General features: G+C 47.7%; 1 protein-coding gene across 1 annotated transcript in view; it reads left to right on the top strand.

Moving 5' to 3' along the window:
- The window catches only part of LOC8033790 (eIF-2-alpha kinase activator GCN1), a 109,176-nt gene that overhangs the window by 77,838 nt on the left and 8,977 nt on the right, over nt 1–22,361 (top strand). Inside the window, exons 37-48 of the mRNA XM_042290660.1 lie at nt 1,080–1,276; nt 2,248–2,437; nt 3,135–3,205; nt 4,293–4,508; nt 6,327–6,529; nt 8,493–8,616; nt 11,968–12,060; nt 13,002–13,145; nt 14,365–14,628; nt 14,945–15,058; nt 19,847–20,077; nt 21,482–21,675. Of these exons, the coding sequence (XP_042146594.1) occupies nt 1,080–1,276; nt 2,248–2,437; nt 3,135–3,205; nt 4,293–4,508; nt 6,327–6,529; nt 8,493–8,616; nt 11,968–12,060; nt 13,002–13,145; nt 14,365–14,628; nt 14,945–15,058; nt 19,847–20,077; nt 21,482–21,675 (2,041 nt within the window). The remainder of the gene's footprint in view (nt 1–1,079; nt 1,277–2,247; nt 2,438–3,134; nt 3,206–4,292; nt 4,509–6,326; nt 6,530–8,492; nt 8,617–11,967; nt 12,061–13,001; nt 13,146–14,364; nt 14,629–14,944; nt 15,059–19,846; nt 20,078–21,481; nt 21,676–22,361) is intronic.

Here is a 22,361-nt window from a genome sequence, read left to right as displayed (position 1 = left end):
CGCCTGTTATGGCCTATCTGTGGACACCTTTTCATGGGATGGGGGGGTAGCAGTTTTCCTGAAAATGGTGCAATGTTCATCGCGTCCGCACTTTATCTCAGCCCGTGATTCACCCTGGTAGCCAAAAAAATAATAATTGGGTGAGCTTTTGTCCGGGTCTGTGCAAAAACGGGTGAGTTTTTGTCCGGTGAGCTTTTGTCCGGTGAGCTTTTATCCGGTTACCGATTGCACAACAGGGGCACCAGCCGATCGCTGGCAATCCATTTTTTTACGTTCCCATTTGCTTACTTTTGACGAAAATCTGGCGCGTCGGGAACCAGTACAACGGTGGCAAGCAATTTTTCGGAATTGCTCTGCACCGCCTACATTACTGTACACTTGTGGGACGTCTCAATTTCTCATTGGAGGCATTGAAAGTGGACATTTATTACTAGCCGAAGGCAAAGCGAGGCTTGCAGCAGCCTTGCAGAAATTTTAGAAAAGCAAAATGAAGAGTACCCGCTAGTCGTAATGCACCTTTGTCTCGTCCATACGATTTCGCAATGCGCTGCAGTAGTTACGTGTTCAATGATTTGAAGGCTGCTTCCATTTATTATATCATATACCTAGTAAACGTAATGGTGCAATATTTTCTACTGAGCTGGTCATTTTCAAATAAACTTTATATGTGCAGTTTGGTTTTTATTTATCTATAGCGGGTATGTATCATTTAACTGAAGCATTGCAAAATGTGTCATGTCATTGGCATTTCTGTTACACGTGGAAAGACTCCCAGGTGGTCTAACTCGACCATAATTTGTTTATTGAGGCGAGCAAAGTGCCCTTCCTTTGTCCAGTACTTAAAACGATTTTTTTTCTCGAAGAATATCTGCTCCAAAAAACGCTTTTGCTGCTCTAAAACAATGTTTTGGCTGCTCCAAAAGCCACTTATGCTGCTCCAAAACACTCTTTTGGTTGCTCCAAATACCACTTATGCTGCTCCAAAACACTGTTTTGGCTGCTCCAAAAGGTGCTCCAAAACGGCTTAGGCCAATCACATCACTGAGAAGCAGATTCTGAATGAGTTCCTCCGTCACCAGGTCTGAGCGAGGTCCTGGGAGGCCTGGGGGTGGAGAAGCTCCAGACGCTGATGCCGGAGATCATCTCGACGGCGGAGCGGACGGACATTGCGCCGCACGTCAAGGACGGCTACGTCATGATGTTCATCTACCTGCCCAGCGTGTTCCAGAAAGAGTTCACCCCCTACATCTCGCAGATCATCAACCCCATCCTCAAGGTGGCGAAGGCGCTTCTTGTCTTACGGCAGCTGATCTTTGGGTTTGGACTATAGGGTCGGCACCAAATGCTTTCCAATTGCTAAAGTAATTGAAAGACGAAAAAGTTTATCGGCAATTACCGAAAACACAGAACCCTATATATAGCTCAGAAAGGCAGATGGAGCAGTCTTGTGCAGTTCACTGCCCTACTTAGAATGTGTGGCAAAATGTGAAGATTAATCTGGTAATAGTGACAAAGAAGCATGTGTAAAAAAAACATTTGCGAGCCATTCCACTCTGTGAAGGTGTTTAGCACACGACACAGATGTGGCACAGAATTTTGAACAAAGGCACAAACACATCTATTGTCTTGATTGATGGTCACAGTGGCGAAAGGATATGCACACGCTAAATTACCCAAGCATCAAGGAGAGTGCAGGGAATGGTGTTCCACGCGCCGCACTTGCCAGCATCTGCGGCACTAACTCTTCTAAAGCAAAAGCCTAAAACAAATGGCATCTTGCACGCACATTCGTCAACGCTTTATTTTGGTGCTTCACTTGAATCTTTTATACGGGGAAGGTGTGTGCGTGCGGCAGTGCAAATGTAATGTTTGGTTGCGCACACGAAAAATCCAAGGAGCCGTATTGATCAACAGCTTCGCTGTAATATATTTTATCTTAGTAGTATGTTGGATACAACTTCCGCGTTTACTTCCTAGGGTGATCAAAGTAAGGGACTAACCACATTTTAATTTTCTCATCAAAAATGTTTACTCTTTTTAATGTTGGGAACTTCTATCAGTTCAGGCGTCTTTGTAACATTTCCTGAGCTTTTTAATTTAATCATTGTAATTTGCTGTATTTTTCATGCTTCTCGTTCGACTTTGGAAAATTTGGGTCTTTCGTGGTGGGTAGTAGTGGATGCCATCGTACAAAGTTCACAGACCGAATATAACGCTCACGGAAGAACATTTGTGTTTCCGACGCAGGCGCTGGCGGATGAGAATGAGTTTGTGCGCGAGACGGCGTTGAGGGCGGGCCAGCGCATGGTGAGCATGTATGCGGAGACAGCCATGACCCTACTGCTGCCCCAGCTGGAGAAGGGCCTGTTCGACGACAACTGGCGGATCCGCTACAGCTCCGTGCAGCTGCTGGGAGACCTGCTGTACAAGATCTCAGGCCAGTGTGCCATTGCACACGATGCACGGTGCATGCTCGAGCGTTCGAACACTCACGGTCATTCGGGCGTCCGAAAGTTCAGATGCACAGCCATTCAGTTCAAACTTTCCAAAGTTTGAACACATACGGCTAGTCAAACTTTCGAAAGTTCATGCAGGTACGGCTTTCAAACTTTTGAAAAGTGCAAATATGCGTAGCTACTCGAAGTTTCGATTGTGCAGATGCTACATACTTTTTTCGTGTGTGAGGGTTTGAATAGGAATGAGAAATTGTCAGAGTCCAATCGTTCATCCATGGTCTTTTATTTCCCACACACGATCCGACACAACCATAGGCCTCATTTATTTATCTTTGCTCCCGGACGTCTTGTACCACCTCTCATGGCCGCTTGGCACACCAGTCCCGATGCCTTGCATGTGCTTTGCCTGCAGTATAAATACACTAATGTTTTAAACAGTTTCCAGATAGCCAAAAAAACGCTATGAATAATTTGCATTTGTAATCTTTTTCTGAGCAAGGATTACATGGATAATCCTTTTCTAAGAAAGCAATGATCTAATTGATGGGGTAACGATAGGATGGCCGATCTATTTCTTCGAGCGACTGGTTCATTTTAGTACGCCAATGTGTCCGTCCCCTGGAAAGGACTAAGTTGGGAATGCGTAAGTGAATTAGGAATTTGTTTGTCTCTCCGTAGGAGTGACAGGAAAGATGTCCACTGAGACAGCAGACGAGGACGACAACTTTGGCACAGAGCAGTCGCACAAGGTAAGGGCACTGGGCTGGAATGCCCTGGCCCTGTCTTTTGGGCAGTTCAGAACGCATCCATTGAAACAAGTTTGCCACACTCCAGGAGTTAACTTTCTTCACCGGTCAACTGTCCGACGGATTTTAGCATTATTTGGCGCACTCTAACGCGGACTTTTAGATTTAAGGGCTGGCAACACCAGTGAACAACATTGTCAAGTGGAACGCGGTGGTTCGCCGAGCTCCCAAACTTTCTTGATCGTCCCTACCCTTGTGTATAAAGCGTTTTCGCAGTTTAAGCACTACTCTAGGAGATCTGAGCCACCCATCGATTGTTTAACCTAGAGTCAAACGCTCTCTATCCCTAGTATGTTCAATATTGTGTGCAAGCTCTGTAGGCTCCTGAACCGTCCTATAGCATCAATGTCAACACTGCAAGGGGTTCCTCGGCCATCAGTCGAGGCACGTAAAGGCTGGTTTGCACACTGGTAACTGCTTGCGACCGTGTGCCTTGAGACCTCTTGGTATCTCTCATGACGAGAGAACACACTGGCACCTTTTGTTGGGTAGCCATGCAACCCTTCACATTTCCCTCCCCAGTTTTTTCTGCACATCATTCTTTCTTTTTTTGGCTAGGAAAACTTCTGATAATGTTATAAACGACCGTTTCTCGTAGATGGCATATACAGTAAAACCTCATATAACACAGTTGAAGGAGCGGTCGTAATTATTTCGTTATAACCATTAGTTTGTTATAGCCAATGTCCATTTCTTCCCACTATTAGCAAGCAAGGGGAATTATGATTGCTTTGTTATATCCATTAGTTTGTTATATCCCGTTTTGTTATAACGAGGTTTTACTGTAGGTATGTTTGATCCCGCAAATACCGCAAAACCTTCGCTCTAGTAAAATGCAGTTCCAGGGCTTCGTCGTGAGAGATCGCAAGAGCTCGGCCCTAAGCAAACGCAAGTGCGTGAACAGGGTCTTGAGCGTTTGGTCTAAAAGTGAGAGCCCCCGTTGCGAAGATGCACTCAACGTTATTGAAGAGTGTGCCCCCTCTCCCCACCTCGTCGACGGCGTTCCGATTTGAAAAGGTTACTCTTTCAGGCGATCCTGATTGCCTTGGGGGAGGAGCGCCGCAACCGCGTCCTGGCGGGCCTGTACATGGGGCGGCTGGACACGTCGCTGATGGTGCGCCAGGCATCGCTGCACGTCTGGAAGGTGGTGGTGACCAACACCCCTCGCACCCTGCGGGAGATCCTACCTACCCTGTTCTCCCTCCTCCTGGGCTTCCTGGCCAGCAGCAGCTACGACAAGCAGCAGGTGAGGAGGCCCCCCGCACCTTCGATCGCCTCGGACACGGAGGGCTCGTTCGGTTGACCTGCACCGGTGCGGAAAAGTGTAGCGCGGTGCAGAGAAGGGCGGGGGCAATGCACATCCAGTTGTGTTTTCAGATAACACTCATAATCCAAACTCAGCGGTGTGTGCCGAGTTGAGCTGGTTCAGGTAAATTGTACGAGCCCAGACTGTCTTACAAAGCTGGGTTTTGTGAGCAAACCGACTCATTCCAATTGACCAACACGCAAATCACGTGAGACCTTGACGTAATGTGATGCTGGGACATCTCGTGATGTCACAGAGTTGCGAGACCTCGTGACATCACACGCACGGCATTTGTCCAGTTCATTCGCGACGCATTCTGTGCAGCTCCAAGTTTATCGGATGTTGTTGAGGCACGCTTAAATTTTGGCGATGAAGGATGGTGGAGTGCACGGAGATGATGTCCCCTTCGAATCGCGTGGGGGGCGTCTCTGACTGGACAATCTTTTAGATTTCCAAATTTTATTTGGCACTCGCGCACAAGGGAGATTCAAATGATGAGGGCTCTGGAAAGTTGACCAAGAGCACCAGAGTAAAGGAAGGCTCCCGCTTCTTGCATTGTGCCCTTCTCCATGCAGTAAACATGTATGTCACAGGTTCGGATGTGAAAGATCCCGTTTAAACAAACAAATTTGGAATTTGACTTGGACCGCTGTCCAGGTGTTAGGACCACACCTTGGCGATAGACATCCTGAGAGGCGGGAGGAAGTGAGAGCAAAGCATGCCGACGTTACGAACAGTATTTTATATAAAATAATTCAAAAGTAAGGGAAAGGCGCACAGGACGTACACACATTCGAAAGAATGAAAGAAAAAAAATGTCAAAAGTCCAATCGAGGTTGTCATACAGTTTTGGAGGGTGAGAGCCGAGTCAGCGTTCCAAGGTGCAGGTGGAGGTCCGGTTCGTTGCGCCGCCAGTAGGGGTCGAGAAGCCATGGTGGCTTGGGTGTCGTAGTGACGCACAACACTCACTCACAAGCACTCACACCCCTCTCCGTCGAATACCTTCTCGGTGTTCGAACAACCATACCGACGCGGATCTGCTCAGCGCCGACCATCCACACCGTCGCAACCTTGCTCCGCGGTGTGTTCCCCAAAACCTCGCGCGCGCGGGCTAAGCTTGTGCTCCTGTCCTCGGCGCTCGCGCACCCCACTCACAAACACGGCAACGGACAACAACATAACCATTGAAAAGCAAAAGTAGCTATTGAATTCTGTGACAATGTAGTTTGTTTTGCTTTCCCTTATGTAGAAGAAGCTTTTTGGTGCAAGACAAGACTATTTCTGTTGGTTGTGGTCGGTAGGGAATGTCTAGGGCGGTTGACATTTTCACGGCGCACGGCTGGTTTTTGAGTGAAGAGTTTGGGTACCTCGATCGGCACATAGTTTTGCGTGGCAACTTCAAAACTGCCAATGTCGTCGGTTGTTCATGGCCGTGGGAACCGAGTTCCCCGAATTGGGGTTCTCCTAGCTTTCAAATTTCTACAATCGTTCCTGCCCCTAAGTGGAGCATTGTTTCAGTGCTATTCGAGCAGATTGAGCTACTCACTGGTACTTAACTATGAGTCAAGCACCCCCTGTATTTGCGTCGTCGTCCGAGAGGTTTGTAGGCTTCTGCGTCATTTTGGTGCATTAATGCCGAGATCGGGAGGTGTGCCCTGGCTGTCGTCGGAGGCAGGTATGGGTTCCTGGAATTGGAAAATTTCGAAGACCCATGTTCTAGGCTGTTCTTGCTGAAAAAGCAAGTTTTTTGTTTTTCAGGTGGCTGCCCGCACCCTGGGGGACCTGGTGCGCAAGCTGGGCGAGCGGGTCTTGCCAGAGATTGTGCCCATCCTGGAGCAGGGGCTGGACTCGCCCCTGCCGGACCAGCGCCAGGGGGTGTGCGTGGGGCTCAGCGAGATCCTGGCTTCCACCTCAAGGGACATGGTACTCACCTTCCTCGACAGTCTCGTGCCCACAGTGAGGTGAGTGAGATCGCTGAGGAGAAGTTGTCCCGGTTAACCCCACAACTCCCTAGGTAACCTCGGGTCACTCTAGGTAACACCAGGCCTCCCTAGGTCATCCTGGGTTATCCCAGGTGAACCTAGGTACTGTCGAGACCGGATATAATGAAGTCAACGGGAATTAAAAATCACTTCGCTATATCCGCTATTTCATTCTAACCGACTTCGTTATAACCGGTCTCGACAGTAGCCCCAAATCAGTGGGGTGGTCTCAGGTCAACCTTGGTAACCTAAGGTCACCCTGAAAGGCAGACTACCAAACTTGATATTCTGCAAGGCTTTCTCCTCTCTCTCGCGTCTTCGAGCATGGGAAGGGAAGGATGGAAAGAGGGGTCTAAGAAAATCGGGCATGAATCCACGCGATCCGTTCGGTTGGTGGGGTGGTTCATTGTGCAAGCACATGAATGGAGGTAAGCCAGCAAGAAGGGTGCCTTCCTATGAACATGTCACAATCTGTATACCCGAGTATTAGTGAAGGAGCCTTCCAGGACCAGGAAACGAAAACCAAGTTTGTTTCTCGCGGTGCACGGTACTTCTTCGCTTTAATGCTTCTTTGATCAGTGCAATTTTTTTTCAATGTGAATTGACATGTTTTTTTCCGAAATAACTGCTGCCTCTTGTAGGAAGCCTGGATTATAATGCATTGATATGAAAATGTGAGGGCCAAAAGGAAGGAAGAGTGAAGGAGCTTCTTTGTTCGAAATTCGGGTGAAAGATAAGCTGCAGATAAGTTGCAATATGTACGAAGGATATAGTGGGGGAATGCAATCATTCATAGGCCACTGCATCTAGAAAGCAGGACCTAACTCCCCTTCTTGGGAGGCCGTGGCTTATTTCGCTCAAACACATAGTCACGTGTTTTCATACTCACAACTTTCGAACCAGCGTCTGCGTGGGGCTGCGCATGTGCAGACGATATGTTTTTCAAAATTGTGGATATCTCCTCGATAAAACCAAATGAAGCACTAAAAAACAAAGAACGGCTTCCAATGGTATTTAGCAGTGTCGTTCCCCCTCACCCCCGAAAAAAAGAAAAAAAAATCCTTCAAGGGGAACATGTAAACAAAGTGTGCACGGCACACTGACTAAAAACTTGCACTGACTCCAACGACATTGTAACTCACGGACTCAAGGCCGCTTGTCAATCATGTTTGGGTTGCTCTTTTGTATCGTGGTCCCTTTTTTTGTAGTTAGTTTATGGAATAGCTGCTGTGAGCTTAGCAAAGCAAGGGGTAGGGCTCTGGGGTAGGGGATGAGGGGGGAAGGGGGAAGATGGAAACAGGCAACATTGTAAAGGGTAGAAGGAGGTGAGGGCAAAGTGGAAAGCGTGAATTGGTTGTCAACTCGAAGTAACTCGAGGTAACCGGATTTAACTCGAATTACTCTTTCCAGACTGATTAAGGTTTGCCTCGAGGTTCAACTCGAGGTAACCCCGAATCAGTCTGGGTAGTCCCAGGTCACTTTTGGTAAGCCCAAGTTTATCTAGGTAAATCGGAGATCACACTTGAGCAAGAACCAATTTACTTCCACTTGAAATGAAGTACAACTCGGACCCATCAGGCGACTGGTAGCCACAGAGCATCATCTGCCCGATCTGGCCATTAGTCACCCAGAGGGTGTAAGTTTCGCTTCATCTCGAATGGTAGTTCATTCCCGCATAAAGCCTCCTCACATAGAGACTTTACCTTTATCGGGTCACCCTCGGCAACTCAAGGCCACCCCAAACGTGCCGTGGAAACAACTAACGTGGGACCCTTCGCAAAATTCCCAAGGAGCATGCCGGACGCGTGGATACACGTACGTGCTGGTGTCTGCAGCGGTAATTTTTTCAAGCAGAAATCTAGGGGCGTCTCCCGCACATCTGGGTATGCTGCAACAGACGGTAGTAGCAGTCGAGCAAACGAGGTGTCCGAACGTTCCCCAGGCGAGCCCTGTGCGACCCCCTGCGGGAGGTGCGGGTGGCTGCGGCGAGGACCTTCGACAACCTGCACTCCACCGTGGGCTCTCGGGCCCTGGACGACATCCTGTCCCCGCTCCTCCTTCAGCTGGTGAGCCACAATATCTTGGCAAGGGTACTCCGGTGGTTTTCTAACGTAGACTGTGTTTTATGGGTCGCTTTCTACAAGAAAATCGTCACGAACGAGCATCAAGGACTAGCGTCGGGGACGAACGACTTGCTGAGAGAGTGTTACACGCCAATAAGGTTATAGGAAGCGAGCATGCCGGCCGTGTCGCGGCGGTCGCCTATTGTTCGCCGCGACCTAGCGGTAGCCGCCGCAGGAGCATCGGGGGGCAATGGCGACGAACAGCACGTCAGACAGTGTCCCCGTCGTGATTACGAAGGAATTTAAGGCAGTTACGAATTCGGAAAGTTCCTTCGGTAGCCGGTGCCGTCGGCGCAGAATCATCGGGAAGTAATAGCAACGAACACCACAGAGGACAGAGGGCGATTACGAATCCGGAAAACTTCTTCGGTAGCCGCTGCAGAATCATCGGGGGGAAGCAATGGCGATGAGCAGCACAGTGGACAGTGTTCCCGGGGTGATTACGACGGGGTTTAAGGCGGTTACGAATCTAGAAAGCTTCTTCCGTGGTACCAGTATGAAGAAGGGAAAACTCCTTCGTGAATCTGGCCGCGTGTACGACGTGAAGGAGGTCCGTTTCGACAGACAAGTGGATGTCACGGAGCGCCGTACTCTGCTAACAAAATTAAGCGTGCCCGCAAAAAAATGTAGTTGGCGTTGAGTGGACCGTGGTAATTATGTACGTTTATTTTTGAATCAGCTTGACAATAACTGGGCGATTTTTTTCGCGCCGTTCCGCGATTCCCACTACTATCTTCCTGTAGGCTGATGGAAACATCCAAGTGTAGGCTTAGGTGGGCGACCGCACTCCGCTTCTCGATTCCGGTGAAGTATTTGCCGCATACTTTAGAGTTTGCCGTCGGTGTCGATGCGGTTCCATCGTCGCTAGAATAGAAAAAAGTTAATTGTATTATTCGTCAGCAGCTTAAACAAAGCGCGAACAGAAAGGTAAGAAACGCCACTAACCTGTATGGACACACAAGTCGCACCTGCAGGTCGCGCAGTACTCCGCCTCGTACGGCCGTACGGCTTCGAAGGGACGATGTAGTACTTCCTGCCGTGTGCGATCTTCGACGTACTGTTGCAGCCGACCACGCAGCAATTGTTGCGGCTTTCTTGGTGCGGAATAGCCATCTCAGAAATTACAACGCTAACCGGCTAACCCACTACAACACACAACCAACGCAGCGACTGGCAGAAGCTCCCCGATGCGATGGACCCGTTTGCCGCTAGGGGCGCCCTGGTCGGGGCTTGAATTAGATGCGCACGGTTCCTATATGTAAGTCTTAAAATGGCACACTTAAAATGGGCGTAACATGCTCCGGCAGGGCTTGAAACTAAGTCTATGCAGTGGAAGTCGGATACCATAGCCACCGAGCTGCCTGGCACGTCTGCTCTGGAAAAGTAAATTATTTTATTTGCATTGAGACGTGCTTGTGAGAATGGCACGTTTCCAATGGAAATAATAAAGATATCAAATAAATAAGAAGTGTTAAATAAATAGTAAAATAAATTAATAAAGTGATTGAGAAATTTAGCACAAATCACACACAGTGTGGTTTGTGTGGGACTCATTCCATGCTCCCTGGTCTTAATTTTTCTTTTTTTATCTACCTCAACGAACAGTATTTTCTTAATCCCCGGCCTTCTCCCTTGCCGGCAGGCTATTCGGGAAATTTGCGATAGCTGATGTGCAATCGACAGATGAAGGCCACGCCGAAACGGACATATACCTGCGCTTCCCAGTGTGGCGATGTCACTGGCAGGCAGGCTTGTGGGTAGAGTGAGGTAGCTCTACCTGCAAGCGCGGTAGAGCACCGCGACCTTCGTATTAAGCATAGTCGACCGCCGATACACAGAATAATCCGGTTCAAAATGCACGCATTTCGGTCGGCATGTTGAACTTCGATAAAAGCGATTCTGTTATAATGAGGGATATCAAATTCAAGCCCCAGCAGGGTCGATGCAATGGTTGTCGAATATCATAGCCACTGAGCTATTAGCACTGCTGATCTGGGGGGATAAATAGCTTTTTTTACAGTGGAGCTGTTAAGGGCTAGGTTCCCCAGGATTGTGTTCGTGTATGTCAACACAAACTTACCTGGACAGCTACCGCCATTTATAAGCGACGGCGGCAAGCACACAACCAGTATGGTTTCCGCCGTCCCTCGTAGATGGCGGCCACCTTTCCAGCTATAATAGAAGAATGGATAGTCGGGCGCGTTGGTGGGTATTCATCGTAGAAACGGCGCGAAAGACGGACGACGACGAAGAAGCACACAGTGTATCGAGTACAACTCTGCTGGTCTTCCTCCTTCACGAGAGTGGAAAGGCTGAACGATTTTTTTTAATGCAAATGTGCCAGCAGGAGCGGCAGGTTTCTGATGAAAAAGAAATAAATAAAATAAAAATATGTAACAAAAAAAAATACAAATAAAGCAATGAAGAAAATCAACTAAAAAAAAAATAAATAAGAATTATTATTTAAAGAGAAAACAGTGAATAAAAAATATATAAAAATAATAATTTAGCAGAAAACACACACGGAGCATGGTTTGTGTCGGACACGTCCCTGGTCTTTGTCAATATCTTTTAGCTTGTATAATTTTTTTTACAGCAGAGCTGTGGAGGGCGAGGTTCCCCAGGGTCGTGTCCGGTACCAAACAAATGTCGACACAAACCTACGCACCATCTATAAGCGACAGCGGCAACCAGGCAACCAGTCTGGTTGCTGCCGTCGCTCATAGATGGCGGCAACCTTTCCAGCTATCATAGAAGAATGGAGTTGGGCGAGTTGGTGAAAATTCATCGTAGGAAAAAGCGCGAAAAAAAGGACGAGGATGAAGAAGAAATGCACGTGACGAGTGCAGCGCACTTCACGTGTGTTTTTCTTCGGCCTCGTCTGTTTTGCGTGCTGTTTTCTGCGCTCTTGTAAGTTTTGGTTTGGACTCACGATGGGTCGGCCACGTGCCCTTTCTTCGTGGAAGGAAGATCGGGCGCAAAAGGAGTGGCGACGTACGCAGCAGCGCGAATTGGTCCGCAACCGCCGCGTGCATCGAGCGCTTCAGATTCCCTTGCGAAAGAAGAGCAGATCGCCCGCGTGGAAAGCCATTGCCGAGAACTGAAGCTACAGTTCTGCTGCTCTTCCTTCTTCACCAGAGTCGAAAGGCTGAAAAGTCTTGCTATTAGTTTAGACTAACTTTACGTTTTGAATGGGTGACCTTGCCCACTGAGATGCTTTTAACGTTTCTCCCTATTTTCAGGGGTTGGTTTAATGCGACGTGTGTTTTCTAATGTCTCGCGCATTGTTTGCAGGGTAACTCTGAGCTAGCAGAGAACACGTTGGACGGACTTCGCCAGGTGATGGCCATCAAGAGTAGGGTGGTCCTACCTTACCTGATTCCCCAGGCAAGTGTGACTCTCCTCTCTTTTGCAGGCCGGCAGCAACAAAAATTGCATGAATGTCTTCAGCCTAATGTATGTCTGTGAAAAAAAAAAAAAAAAAAAAGAATGGATGTTATTCTTGCAAGTCTGCAACAGGGAGACCTCTAAATAAAAATACGGAACATCCCGTCGTGCTACTTTCACAAACTTACCGGCACTATCGTCAAACTCGATTCAAACAGGATCCTAACTTCTACGTGGCAAAGAAAATTCAAATGACGCATTACCTCTTTCATTTAAGGTACTGTGAATCATGCAGCATGTTTTGGTTCAAGCTTTTCTGTGTGGAGTTGCACGGCACATCTTATTCTAGCTGTTTAGAGTGGGAATTAATTACGATATTTGCCATTTTGAGTGTAACGGTAGTGTTCCGGTGGCTCGTTATAAACCTTTCCAATAATCGCCTTCTGCGCAGTGCCATCTCTGCCTCTGCAGCGTCCGCGGCCCAGTGACTCTGCATTTTTTGCCTGGGTGACAAGTGTCAGAAGGGTCTATAGACCTTGTAGTCTAGATGCCAATTGACGAGAGTGACGAAGCATCGTACCCCTACCTGGAGTCCTTGCTGCTCGTTGCTTTGAAATGCGGACGTTCCAATTTTGAACTAACGGAAGACAAATGCGTCGGAGGTGTGGATGACCGATGCAAACACTACTAAGACCAGGAAGAAGAAATAGAGCTCGGCTGGAGCGTCTTTAAACTCGAGTGTCATGCACTCCAGCTTAAAAACCTCTCTCTCACTCCTTTAGATTTGGATCATTCCTAATTTTGTAGCGCTCTAAATTTCTGGAGAATTGGCCTTACCTCGACACAGAAAGTAGCGGCAGCAATAGCGGTAGCCGTTGTTTCGACGCAGTTATTAAAAAAGGGCGCTCCACTCAACGAAGGCTCTTTTGCAAACCCTGCAGCTGACGACGCCTCCGGTGAACACCAAGGCCCTGTCCCACTTGTCGGCGGTGGCCGGCGAATCGCTGTCGAGGCACCTGCCCAAGATCCTGCCCGCACTGCTGACCTCCTTCAGTGCAGCCATCGACACCCCCAAGCAACAGGAGGTCGGGGGTTTTAAGAGTCTTCTGGGCTCGTTGCCTTCGTTGCCCTGAAGTTTCTGCGCTACAACGCCAGTCACTGCGTGCTACTCGTTACGGCTTTGTAAATCTTAAGCGTAGCCGGACTTTTTGGTTTGTACAATACCAAGGTCTCTACTCGTTCACAATTGCTGCACCGAAATACGGTACATTTTGCTATGGTTTGCCACATTTTTCGACAATCCGGTTTTTTGACACTGTTTACTCAGTTCTGCACAACCTCTTTGTTTATGAACAAATTCACATCCTGTCTTCCGAAGGAATCTAGCCGGTGATGAGGCAGTGAGGATTTGTCACGTCATTGTTGGCGCTTAATTTTTTTTTTTTGTATCCGTATAGAAATTCGGGAAATGCATAAGTTCAGAATCATTCAGATTGAACTATGGACTTCCTTCTCAAGCTGTATTTATATAGCTTATGAAAGAAGAAGCTAGTAGCTTCAGTACGCTCATGAGTGACATTTACATTGACAGTTCGGTGAAGCAATGAGTTGCAGTTGTCTGGCCGGAGAGTGAATGTAATTGGGCACATCTTTCACGAGCGCCAAAACGTGTAAAGGTACACTTCGAGCCTTCTGTGTGATGCGTGCTAAAGACTGAAGTCAGCAGTCCTACTGGCACAGCTTAGTTTATCCTCTAACAGCCTCGAGCCTGTGTTTCCATAAGACTGACTTGTCATCGCACTAATAAACATTCTAATCACTCCAATTTGCAATGTTTTGAGCTTAGAGGTAACATAATAATCTGGAGGGAAAGTTCCCACGCATTTCGGTCTCTTCGGAATGGCGGGGCACAGACGCGGACATCGGCGGTACCGGCAAGACCATATCGCCGGCGACACGTCTATGTGCACAGAAGCGAGGAAACATAACTTGCAGGATCAGTTCCTAGTATTTTTCTAGCTTTATTTTGCACGAAAACACCAGTGTCGCGTGTCTTATAAGAATAATATAAAGCTGACGAGCATTCAAACAACTTCAACTCGTCGGTGCGATACGAACGCAGCTAACGTATGGTCTGTTTTCTTTCCCCACTTTTCTGTTACCCTCTTCCTAGTTTTTTCTCTCAAGACCACCGACGTCGACGCTTACAATTTGCCATGTCCCGCTCCTGTCTTTACCGCCTCGGTTTGAGACGAAAGAACTCTTGAGACGGTCGTTGCAATCATCTGCGCCGTCAATGCACAGGAGCTGGAGTACTGCCAGGCGGTGGTGCTGTCGGTGGGGGACGAGGCCGGAGTGCGCACGGTGGTGGAGCAGCTGCTGGAGGGGGCCCGTCAGCGGGCGCAGCGGCGGGGGGCGGTGGCCCTGCTGTGCGCCTTCTGCTCCCACACCAAGGCACCCCTGGGGCCACACGTGCCCCAGCTGCTGAGGGAGCTGCTCCGCCTCTTCACGGACACGGACCGGCACGTGCTCCAGCTGGCCGGGGAGGCCCTGGCCGCCGTCACAAAGGTGAGGCGCCTGTAGTTCGGTGCTCAGAACGGCTCCTCCGACCGGTGCATTTACCGCGTCCTAAGAAATGGTCTCTCGACGCCTGCAACGCTGTCGGGCAGAAATCGAGAGACCACTTTTGAGGACGCAGTAAGCCCATCGGTTGCAGCCATGCCCCTGCCGCCAACCAGGTGCTCTGGTTGTCGTGCAAACTGTTCGTAGACAGGTCGGATGGCCTCATGTTTCCGATGATTCTACATGGCTGCTATAACTAGATGACTAGAGTCTTGTTTTTGGATTGCTTTTCAAGTGACCTTACTTTTTCCCATCTGTGCAGACCCTGGACACGAACCAGCAGATAGAGTATGTTGCGGACGTGAGGCAAGCCATCCGTTTTGCAGTCAGCGATCTCAAGGGACAGGAACACTTGCCGGGCTTCTGCCAGGAAAAGGTGGGATGGGCTTCCTCGACTGCGTTTTGAATGGATTACTACGAAATGCCCTATTAATTTGCCTTCTTGCTTCGTCTTGGTACGTTTTCATACGAGGGGCATCACAGTTGCATGATTTTTCTAAGTCATGCTCACCAGTTGGCAGGACATACATTCGAAACAAACATTAACCTTTCTAAAGGACTGTTATTTTTGGCACCTTACCTTCCGTTACATTCGTAACTCTAGCCCTTTGAGCTACATTTTATTCATTTTTGGCATGCCTACTAGCTCTCATACAAATGAGGAGGTAATTAGTCCGGAATAGGGTTGTGCGAATATTCTAATTTTCGAATACAGTGGAACCCCGATTATACAACTTTTGCGGAACCGCGCAAAATTGTTGTATAGTCCGTGAGTTGTATCATTTGAAAAAACGATAATTACAGATACAGTGATCAGCCTCGCACGAAAAAGACAAGCGGAGGTTTTAAATTGTGTCTAAGCTAATAATCTGCTCTACTTTGACGAAGCAAAAACCGTCAAAACAAATTGAAGCGAAACCGTAGAATTGTGGCGGTAAAGGCGCGAGTAACTTTGTTCTCACCCCAAAAGAAATCAGTAATTGCCTGCTGGACTTTCTTTCGGTCGTGCAACATCAGCCTCCTTTTGAAGGCGGCAAGCTCTGGAAGCAGATGTCCGTTTGCGAGACATTCTTTGCCTGCATGCACAATCGCGACGATGGGATCCTTGTCGCTTTTCACGCTTTTTGAAAGCAGGAACCAGCGGAAGCGTGCTCGATCTGGGGAGAAGCAATGAGTTGGAGAAAGTGGCGCGCAGAGGAGAGCAAAGGTAAATGAGAGACAAGAGAACGATGGGATGAGCGGAGCAAGGACGCAAAGCGAAAACGCCGAGGCATTTCACAACCCGGGGAGGAGAAGGGAAAGCGCTGTCTTCTGCTCCCTCCTGGCACTGCGGCTGTCTTGGGTTGCCAGCGGCGTGTTTTTGGACCCTCTGAAACGGCGCGCAGAACTCTTTCCTGTTGTTGCGCCGCCGCCAGCCCTACCACCAGAACATTGTATGACGCGAGGAATCGTGCGTCATGTAAACCAAATTTTTAATACATTATTTCTATGAGGAGTCCATCGGTACTGGGCAAATTCGTCGTGAAATGTGGGATGTCGCATAAACCGGAGATGCATAATCAAGGTTCCACTGTAGTAGTTTCGAATAATACGCTATTCAATATTCACGCTATTCAATATTCGCTTCGAGATGAACTGCAGTATTCATACTTTTCTATGTGTTGATTGTGGCGGATTAGCACCATTGAGTGAGTTTCTCACCGAGCACCTGTTCACTGCGGGGAGGCAATACCCCGCGGAGCTCGCAGACTTTGCTTTATTGCTTTCCCACATTGCACATTTGCTCGGTGAGACGCACACTTATTTGGGCTAACCGACGTGATTATGCAGTAGTATGTTAGTATGTTTGTGCTTGCTTTCTCTTTTGTCAAATTTAAAATTGAAGAAAATTTTTGCGTATAGCAAGCAGGTTTATAAACCCCTTGATTAGGATAGCTGGGACAGATCTGTCGTTTACGTGCCACAGCTGAGCTTAGAAAATCAGCTGAGCTTAGAAGCAGACAAGGTGAAGGTTTGGAACAACCTTGCACGGTAGTGAAAGGCTTGGAGAAGCTATTTTATATTTTATTCTAAAATATTAGGCTGAAACCTCCGTTCGCTTCGAACGCAAAATAAACTTTTTGCACATGCCTTGTCTGGAGTGAGAATCGATCGGGATTTTTTAACTTTTGGAGGAATCCAAAGGGCGGCATTTTCTGTTTCCCACCTTTTCTGCATAACGGGCTGCATCACATAGTCTCGTCACCTGTTTCTGTCTGATAGCCGATCGTTACCAATTACCGTAAAATACCGGGGGAGCGCCCAACCCACTTTTACTGAAAACTGGGTTAATCTAGACATGGGCGCTTGTCCGTCAAATCGGGCGCTTAATATATAATTGGCAGGATTCCCAAGTTTGGGAAATGTTAATAGTGGACGCTTCCGCGGTATTTTATGGTGCATAGTTTTTATCAGGGATGCCGCGAACTTTTTTCGAATCGAAGTTTCGATGATCGAATCAAGCGGTTCGAAAGATTCGAAAGATTTCGATTTTTCGAATTGTCTATATCGTAAAATTCGACGGAGGTCGAATTTTCGAACTTGTTAAGCTAAGAAGTTCGACGCTTTTCGAACCGTCGAACTTATTACGCTAAAAAATTCGATCTTTTTCGAACTTTCGAATTTATTGCGCTGCAAGGTTCGATGCTTGTCGAACTTTCGAACTTGACTGACCAAAAAATTCGATGAATTTCGAACTTTCGAACTTATTTATCAAGAGAATTCGAAAAGTTTCGAACTTTCGAATTCTGAAAAGTCAGAAGTTCGACGAACTTCGACCTTTTAGGGTAAAAGTTCGACGTTCGTCGAACTTCGAAAGACCGGCGGACGGTTTCATTTGATTTCAAGTAGTGGGGTACATTCGTAATTTTTTTTTTCTCGAACTTTTACAGGCGGTGCTGCGTTCCTTACGAAAGACAATGTCGTTTATTTCAATGTTCTGGCATGCTTAGGTTTAAAGAAATAAATCCCCGAAGGGGCGAGGAAGGACGACGGGTTTTTGACGATTATCGTTTGTGCCAGATTTGAAGCACGCTGCAGCCGGAGCTATTTATGGTAGATATGTTATACTTTTTTTAAGAATGTTCTATGTATAGCCTAGGTAAGTGCCGTCTTAAGATGTGATTATTGTTATTCAACGTGAGTTTCGAAGAAATGTCCAAACATGTATCTGCATGCAATTATGACCTAAACTTGATATTTATTTTCGTCTAAGTTGTTTGAGGTATCGCATTTAAATTAACACCACAGACAGTACATATCGTTGCCATCTGCAGAATACAAAATAATATATTTTTTTGTTTTTTCATGTTAAGGAATAAATTAACTCATGGGAGAAGATTTCTAATAGTGTTCAAGTTCAGCACGTCATTAAAAGAAAACTTTTTTTTTTTTTTTCGCTTCACATTTCTGGGACGTGTTTCTTTTAGCCTGTACACATTTTGGTAAAAGAAACTTGTTTCGAAGTTCTGAACCTCTGAATATGCAAATGCAAGAATAGAACACTTCCGACGAATTCTTGATAGTTTTTTTTTTCTCCTGCTTTTTATTCCCGCATTTAATTTTTTTTTTTTTTTTTTTTTTTTTGCTATTGGCACAGGTGTTTATGTCGAAAAGACAGCTTTGAACTTCCGAACCACTAAGCATGTGACGAGCAGTGCCTTCTGACAACGAGTTTCTAACAATGACCATCTACGCAACCCTTTATGCAGTGAAGAGCGACAGTAGCTATACATATGCATAAATAATTTCAGATTAAAATAAGCTCGACCACGCCCTCTTTCCCCGTATTGTTTTCTTTAACAGTCCGAAATACCTGCAAGGGGGAGAAGGAGGCTGAAGCCTCCCCCCCTCCCTCCCCCCCCCCCCCCCCCCCCCCCCCGCTACCCTCTTTCCCCCCGTTCTTCCTCTTCCGACGCCACTTGTATGGTAGAACGCTCCTCGACCTCGAGTTGTGTCGGCTTTTGTGCTTTTTGCGAGGCGATTCCTCCGTCCCAGAAAATAAACCTCCAGGACAATTACAAACTTCACGGGATCGGATTACTACCAGCGTGCAAGGAGTGGCGAGCTAGTTTGCCAGGTCGCTTCAAGGTTTTTCTGAGCCTCAACCTCCTGCTCGCCCCTGGCCGTTTCGAACTGGATGAGTCTCGTAAAACAGAGTGTTCGTGCAATCACTAGTGCGTGATGCAGGTTAAAGACCCCCCCCCCCCCCCCCCCGGGGCTGGCGGTCACAATTCTGCACTGGCAAATATTCTAGCACATCCGGGACACTCGTCGTCTCATTTGATTGCCTGACCAACTTCGCAGAATCTAGATATCACACCCTCACTTTTCTAAACTTGATTTTGTGAAAACAAGTGAGTCGTGAAAAAGTTATTTGAAACTGAAACTGTGGAAAAACTTGAAAATCGGACTTCGAACGTTGAAAACTTGGATTAGAAAGAAATTGAAAATCCTCAAAGTTTTTTTTTTTTTTTTTTTTTTTTAATTTAGCGTTAAAATTGAATCGAAATCTTCGAACTTTTCGAACTTTATGCAGAAAGAAATTCGAAATCTTCGAATTGTTCGAACTTCATGTCTATAAAAATTCGAAGCTTTTGAAGTTTTCGAATTTTTTTTACAAAGAATTTCGAAATCTTCGAATTTATCGAACCTGAAGTAAAAAAATATTCGAAATATTCGAATTCGAAGTTTTAGAAACCGTGAAAGCTTCGAAATTTTCGAATTCGAAACTCCGCTGTGGTCAAAAGTTGCGAATTTTTCGAAATCGAACCTCGGTCGGTACGAAAATATCGAAATTTTTCGAAATCGAACCTCAGTTCGCTTCGCAAATATCGAAACCTTTCGAAATCGAACCTAGGGTGGTTCGCGACATCCCTAGTTTTTATAACTGTCAGGGTGACCTGACTTCTGTAAAATGCCAATTTTTGTTTTTACCAGACCAGGGGAAAAGGGATTTTAATATACGACAGAAGCTCTGCCGTGTTTGCACGTGTGAAGTCTCGGACAACGAGAGACTCCCTCTAAGTTAGAAACTGAGGAAAATGGCCGTGGGTCAGACTTTGAGTTGTGTTTCCCGTTCTGCCTTCAAACTAACCACCAACGTGATCGACGACGGCGCATCCAGGGCATCTCGCCGATCCTGCCGATCTTCCGCGAGGCAATCCTGATTGGTGTGCCTGAGCTGAAGGAGCAGGCAGCCCAGGGCCTCGGGGAGGTGATCCGGCTGACGGACCCCGCCTCCCTAAAGCAGTCTGTGATCAGCATCACAGGCCCGCTGATCCGCATCCTGGGCGACCGCTTCAGCTTCGGGGTCAAGGTGGCCGTCCTCGAGACGCTGGCACTCCTCCTGGCCAAGGTGATGGGGTGTTTTTCAACGGAGATGCTCCGGGGACGATGACGCTCCCTGGGGGGAGTAATGTCACTCCCTATTGGGAAATATTGCACGCTGGGTCCTGGATGATACTTGTAGTGGCCCGTGCTAGCCTATGAACGTCGTTATTAATGCGAAGGCATTAACTGTCCTGTGGAGCGAGTAGACGTCATCAGCTTCAAAGCTGCGCCAAACGGCACCTGAAATCCTTTGTCCAAGTGAAGCCAGCTGCCAGCTATGAAACCACACGAAAAGCATAGCCAAACGGCATTTAGCTTCCGTGATCCCAAAGGAGCGGAGTGAAGCTGATGGACTTCGACTTTAGTCCCATTGTCTGCTGCGCGTCAGTTTCAACGACCGCCACCCTATCAGCGCGCCGGTAACACGAAACGTCCAAGGTCAGAGCGGCGAGAAGAGGGCGCGCTCTGCCGTCGGCGCGAATACACTGCAGACGAAATAAGAGAACGAAAGAATGACATGCATGCTTTTGCATTCACAACTCATAATAAGTGCTTAGGTGTACCTCGAGCCTTCTTTTTTTACAGAGGAGCTGTTAAGGGCTAGTTTCCCCAGTTTCCTGTCCGTCACCAGATAAGGGTCGACACAAAACTCTGGACAGCTACCACCATCTATGAGCGACGGCGGCAACTAGACAACCGGCTGCCAATTGTCTGATTGCCACCGTTGCTCATAGATGGTGGCTACCTTTCCAGCCTTTCCACTTTGGTTTTCACCAGAATGGAAAGGCTGAATTTCTCTAGGCGTCGTCCTATAAGACGTCCTTGAGGTCATCCTAGACGTCGTCCTTGAGGTTGTCCTAGACATTGTCCTCTAGGCGTTGTCTTTGAGGTCGTCCCACCATAGTACAACTTCGCTGGTTTTCCTTCTTCACCAGAGTGGAAAGGCTGAAAGATTTTTTTATTTACCTTTCTTTTTTAGCTTGGAGCGCAAGCACCACGCAAAGTGCTGATGCTTTGGCGAGCACATGATTAAACAGCTTGATTTCCAGTGCATTGGTGGACTGTCATTCCTGCAACAATCTAAGGGAGCATTGTGCACAAGTACTTGGATGATACTTCCCTTTAGAAAATGCTGTGTGCTAAGTCCAAGTCCTGGACAATACCTCCTCTAAGGGAGTATTGTCCCGGGGTCCTTGATTGTACTTCCTCCAAGGGAATATTGTGCTTCGGATTTTGGATTTACTCCCTCTTAGGGAGTATTTTGCACCCTGGACAATATTACCTCTGAGTGAGCATTGCATGCTGGGCCCTCGACGATACTCCCTCAAAGGGAGTATTGTTGCTGGTTCTTGGACTATACTTCCTCTGAGGAAGTTTTTTGCTCCAAGAACTCCCCTCTGCGACGGGCCCCTCCCTCCTCTGCTCACAGGTCGGGGTGCAGCTGAAGCCCTTCCTGCCCCAGCTGCAGACGACGTTCCTGAAAGCCCTGAACGACGGCAACCGGCAGGTGCGGCTCAAGGCCTCGGTAGCCCTGAGCCACCTGATCGTCATCCACACCCGGTGCGACCCGGTGTTCCAGGAGCTGCACAACTCTGTCAAGAGCCAGGACGACGTGGCCGTCAGGTGAACGCACGTTCACATCCCCCATCCTCTGCCGTCTCTGGCACCTTCCCGTTGCTTGTTACCCTTCAGGACCAGATGGTTTTTGTTTTGTTTTCCCCTTTCTAAGGGAGTGGTGGATCCATCGGGGGCCGCGGTTTCGTGTTGTCCTAGACCCAAACTTGCGTAGATCTGTGACCAGGACAGCAGACAGTTGCTTTGGGGTGCCGCAGTAATTATTTTAACCCAATTGGTTTATCCATTAATTATGCAAAATGCCACTCGACAGACGAAAGCTTAGGTTGTAGCACACTGGAATTGAACTACCGTAATATCCCGAGTCATCGCCCATCCCCGAGCCATCGCCCACCCTATTTTTTGGGCCAATATCGATTTCCGAAAAAACACCGAGTCATCGCCCACCTCTTCAAATACCCCAGCGCGGACTCCGCGATCCGCAAACACTCATCCTACCCGAATGACGCGGCCGCGGACCTTACAGTTGGAGGACGTCCGTGACAAAGTAAAACGAAGGAGGGAAAGACACTTCTTTTTGTTTACGCATTTCCTCCGTGAGCGACCCCAAAGTGGTCGTGTATCCGTGCGAAAAGAAAACGATAGAGATAACAAAATAAGAGTTTGTTAATGTAACCGCGGAGTGTTAGGTTAAAGTCTGTCTCCCCCGAAGTAAGGTCACCGCAAACCCGCTC

This window comes from Ixodes scapularis, unplaced genomic scaffold (genome assembly GCF_016920785.2).
Source record: "Ixodes scapularis isolate PalLabHiFi unplaced genomic scaffold, ASM1692078v2 PGA_scaffold1__304_contigs__length_218370807, whole genome shotgun sequence".
Lineage (NCBI taxonomy): Eukaryota > Metazoa > Arthropoda > Arachnida > Ixodida > Ixodidae > Ixodes > Ixodes scapularis.
This window is presented reverse-complemented; position numbering and strand designations above follow the sequence as displayed.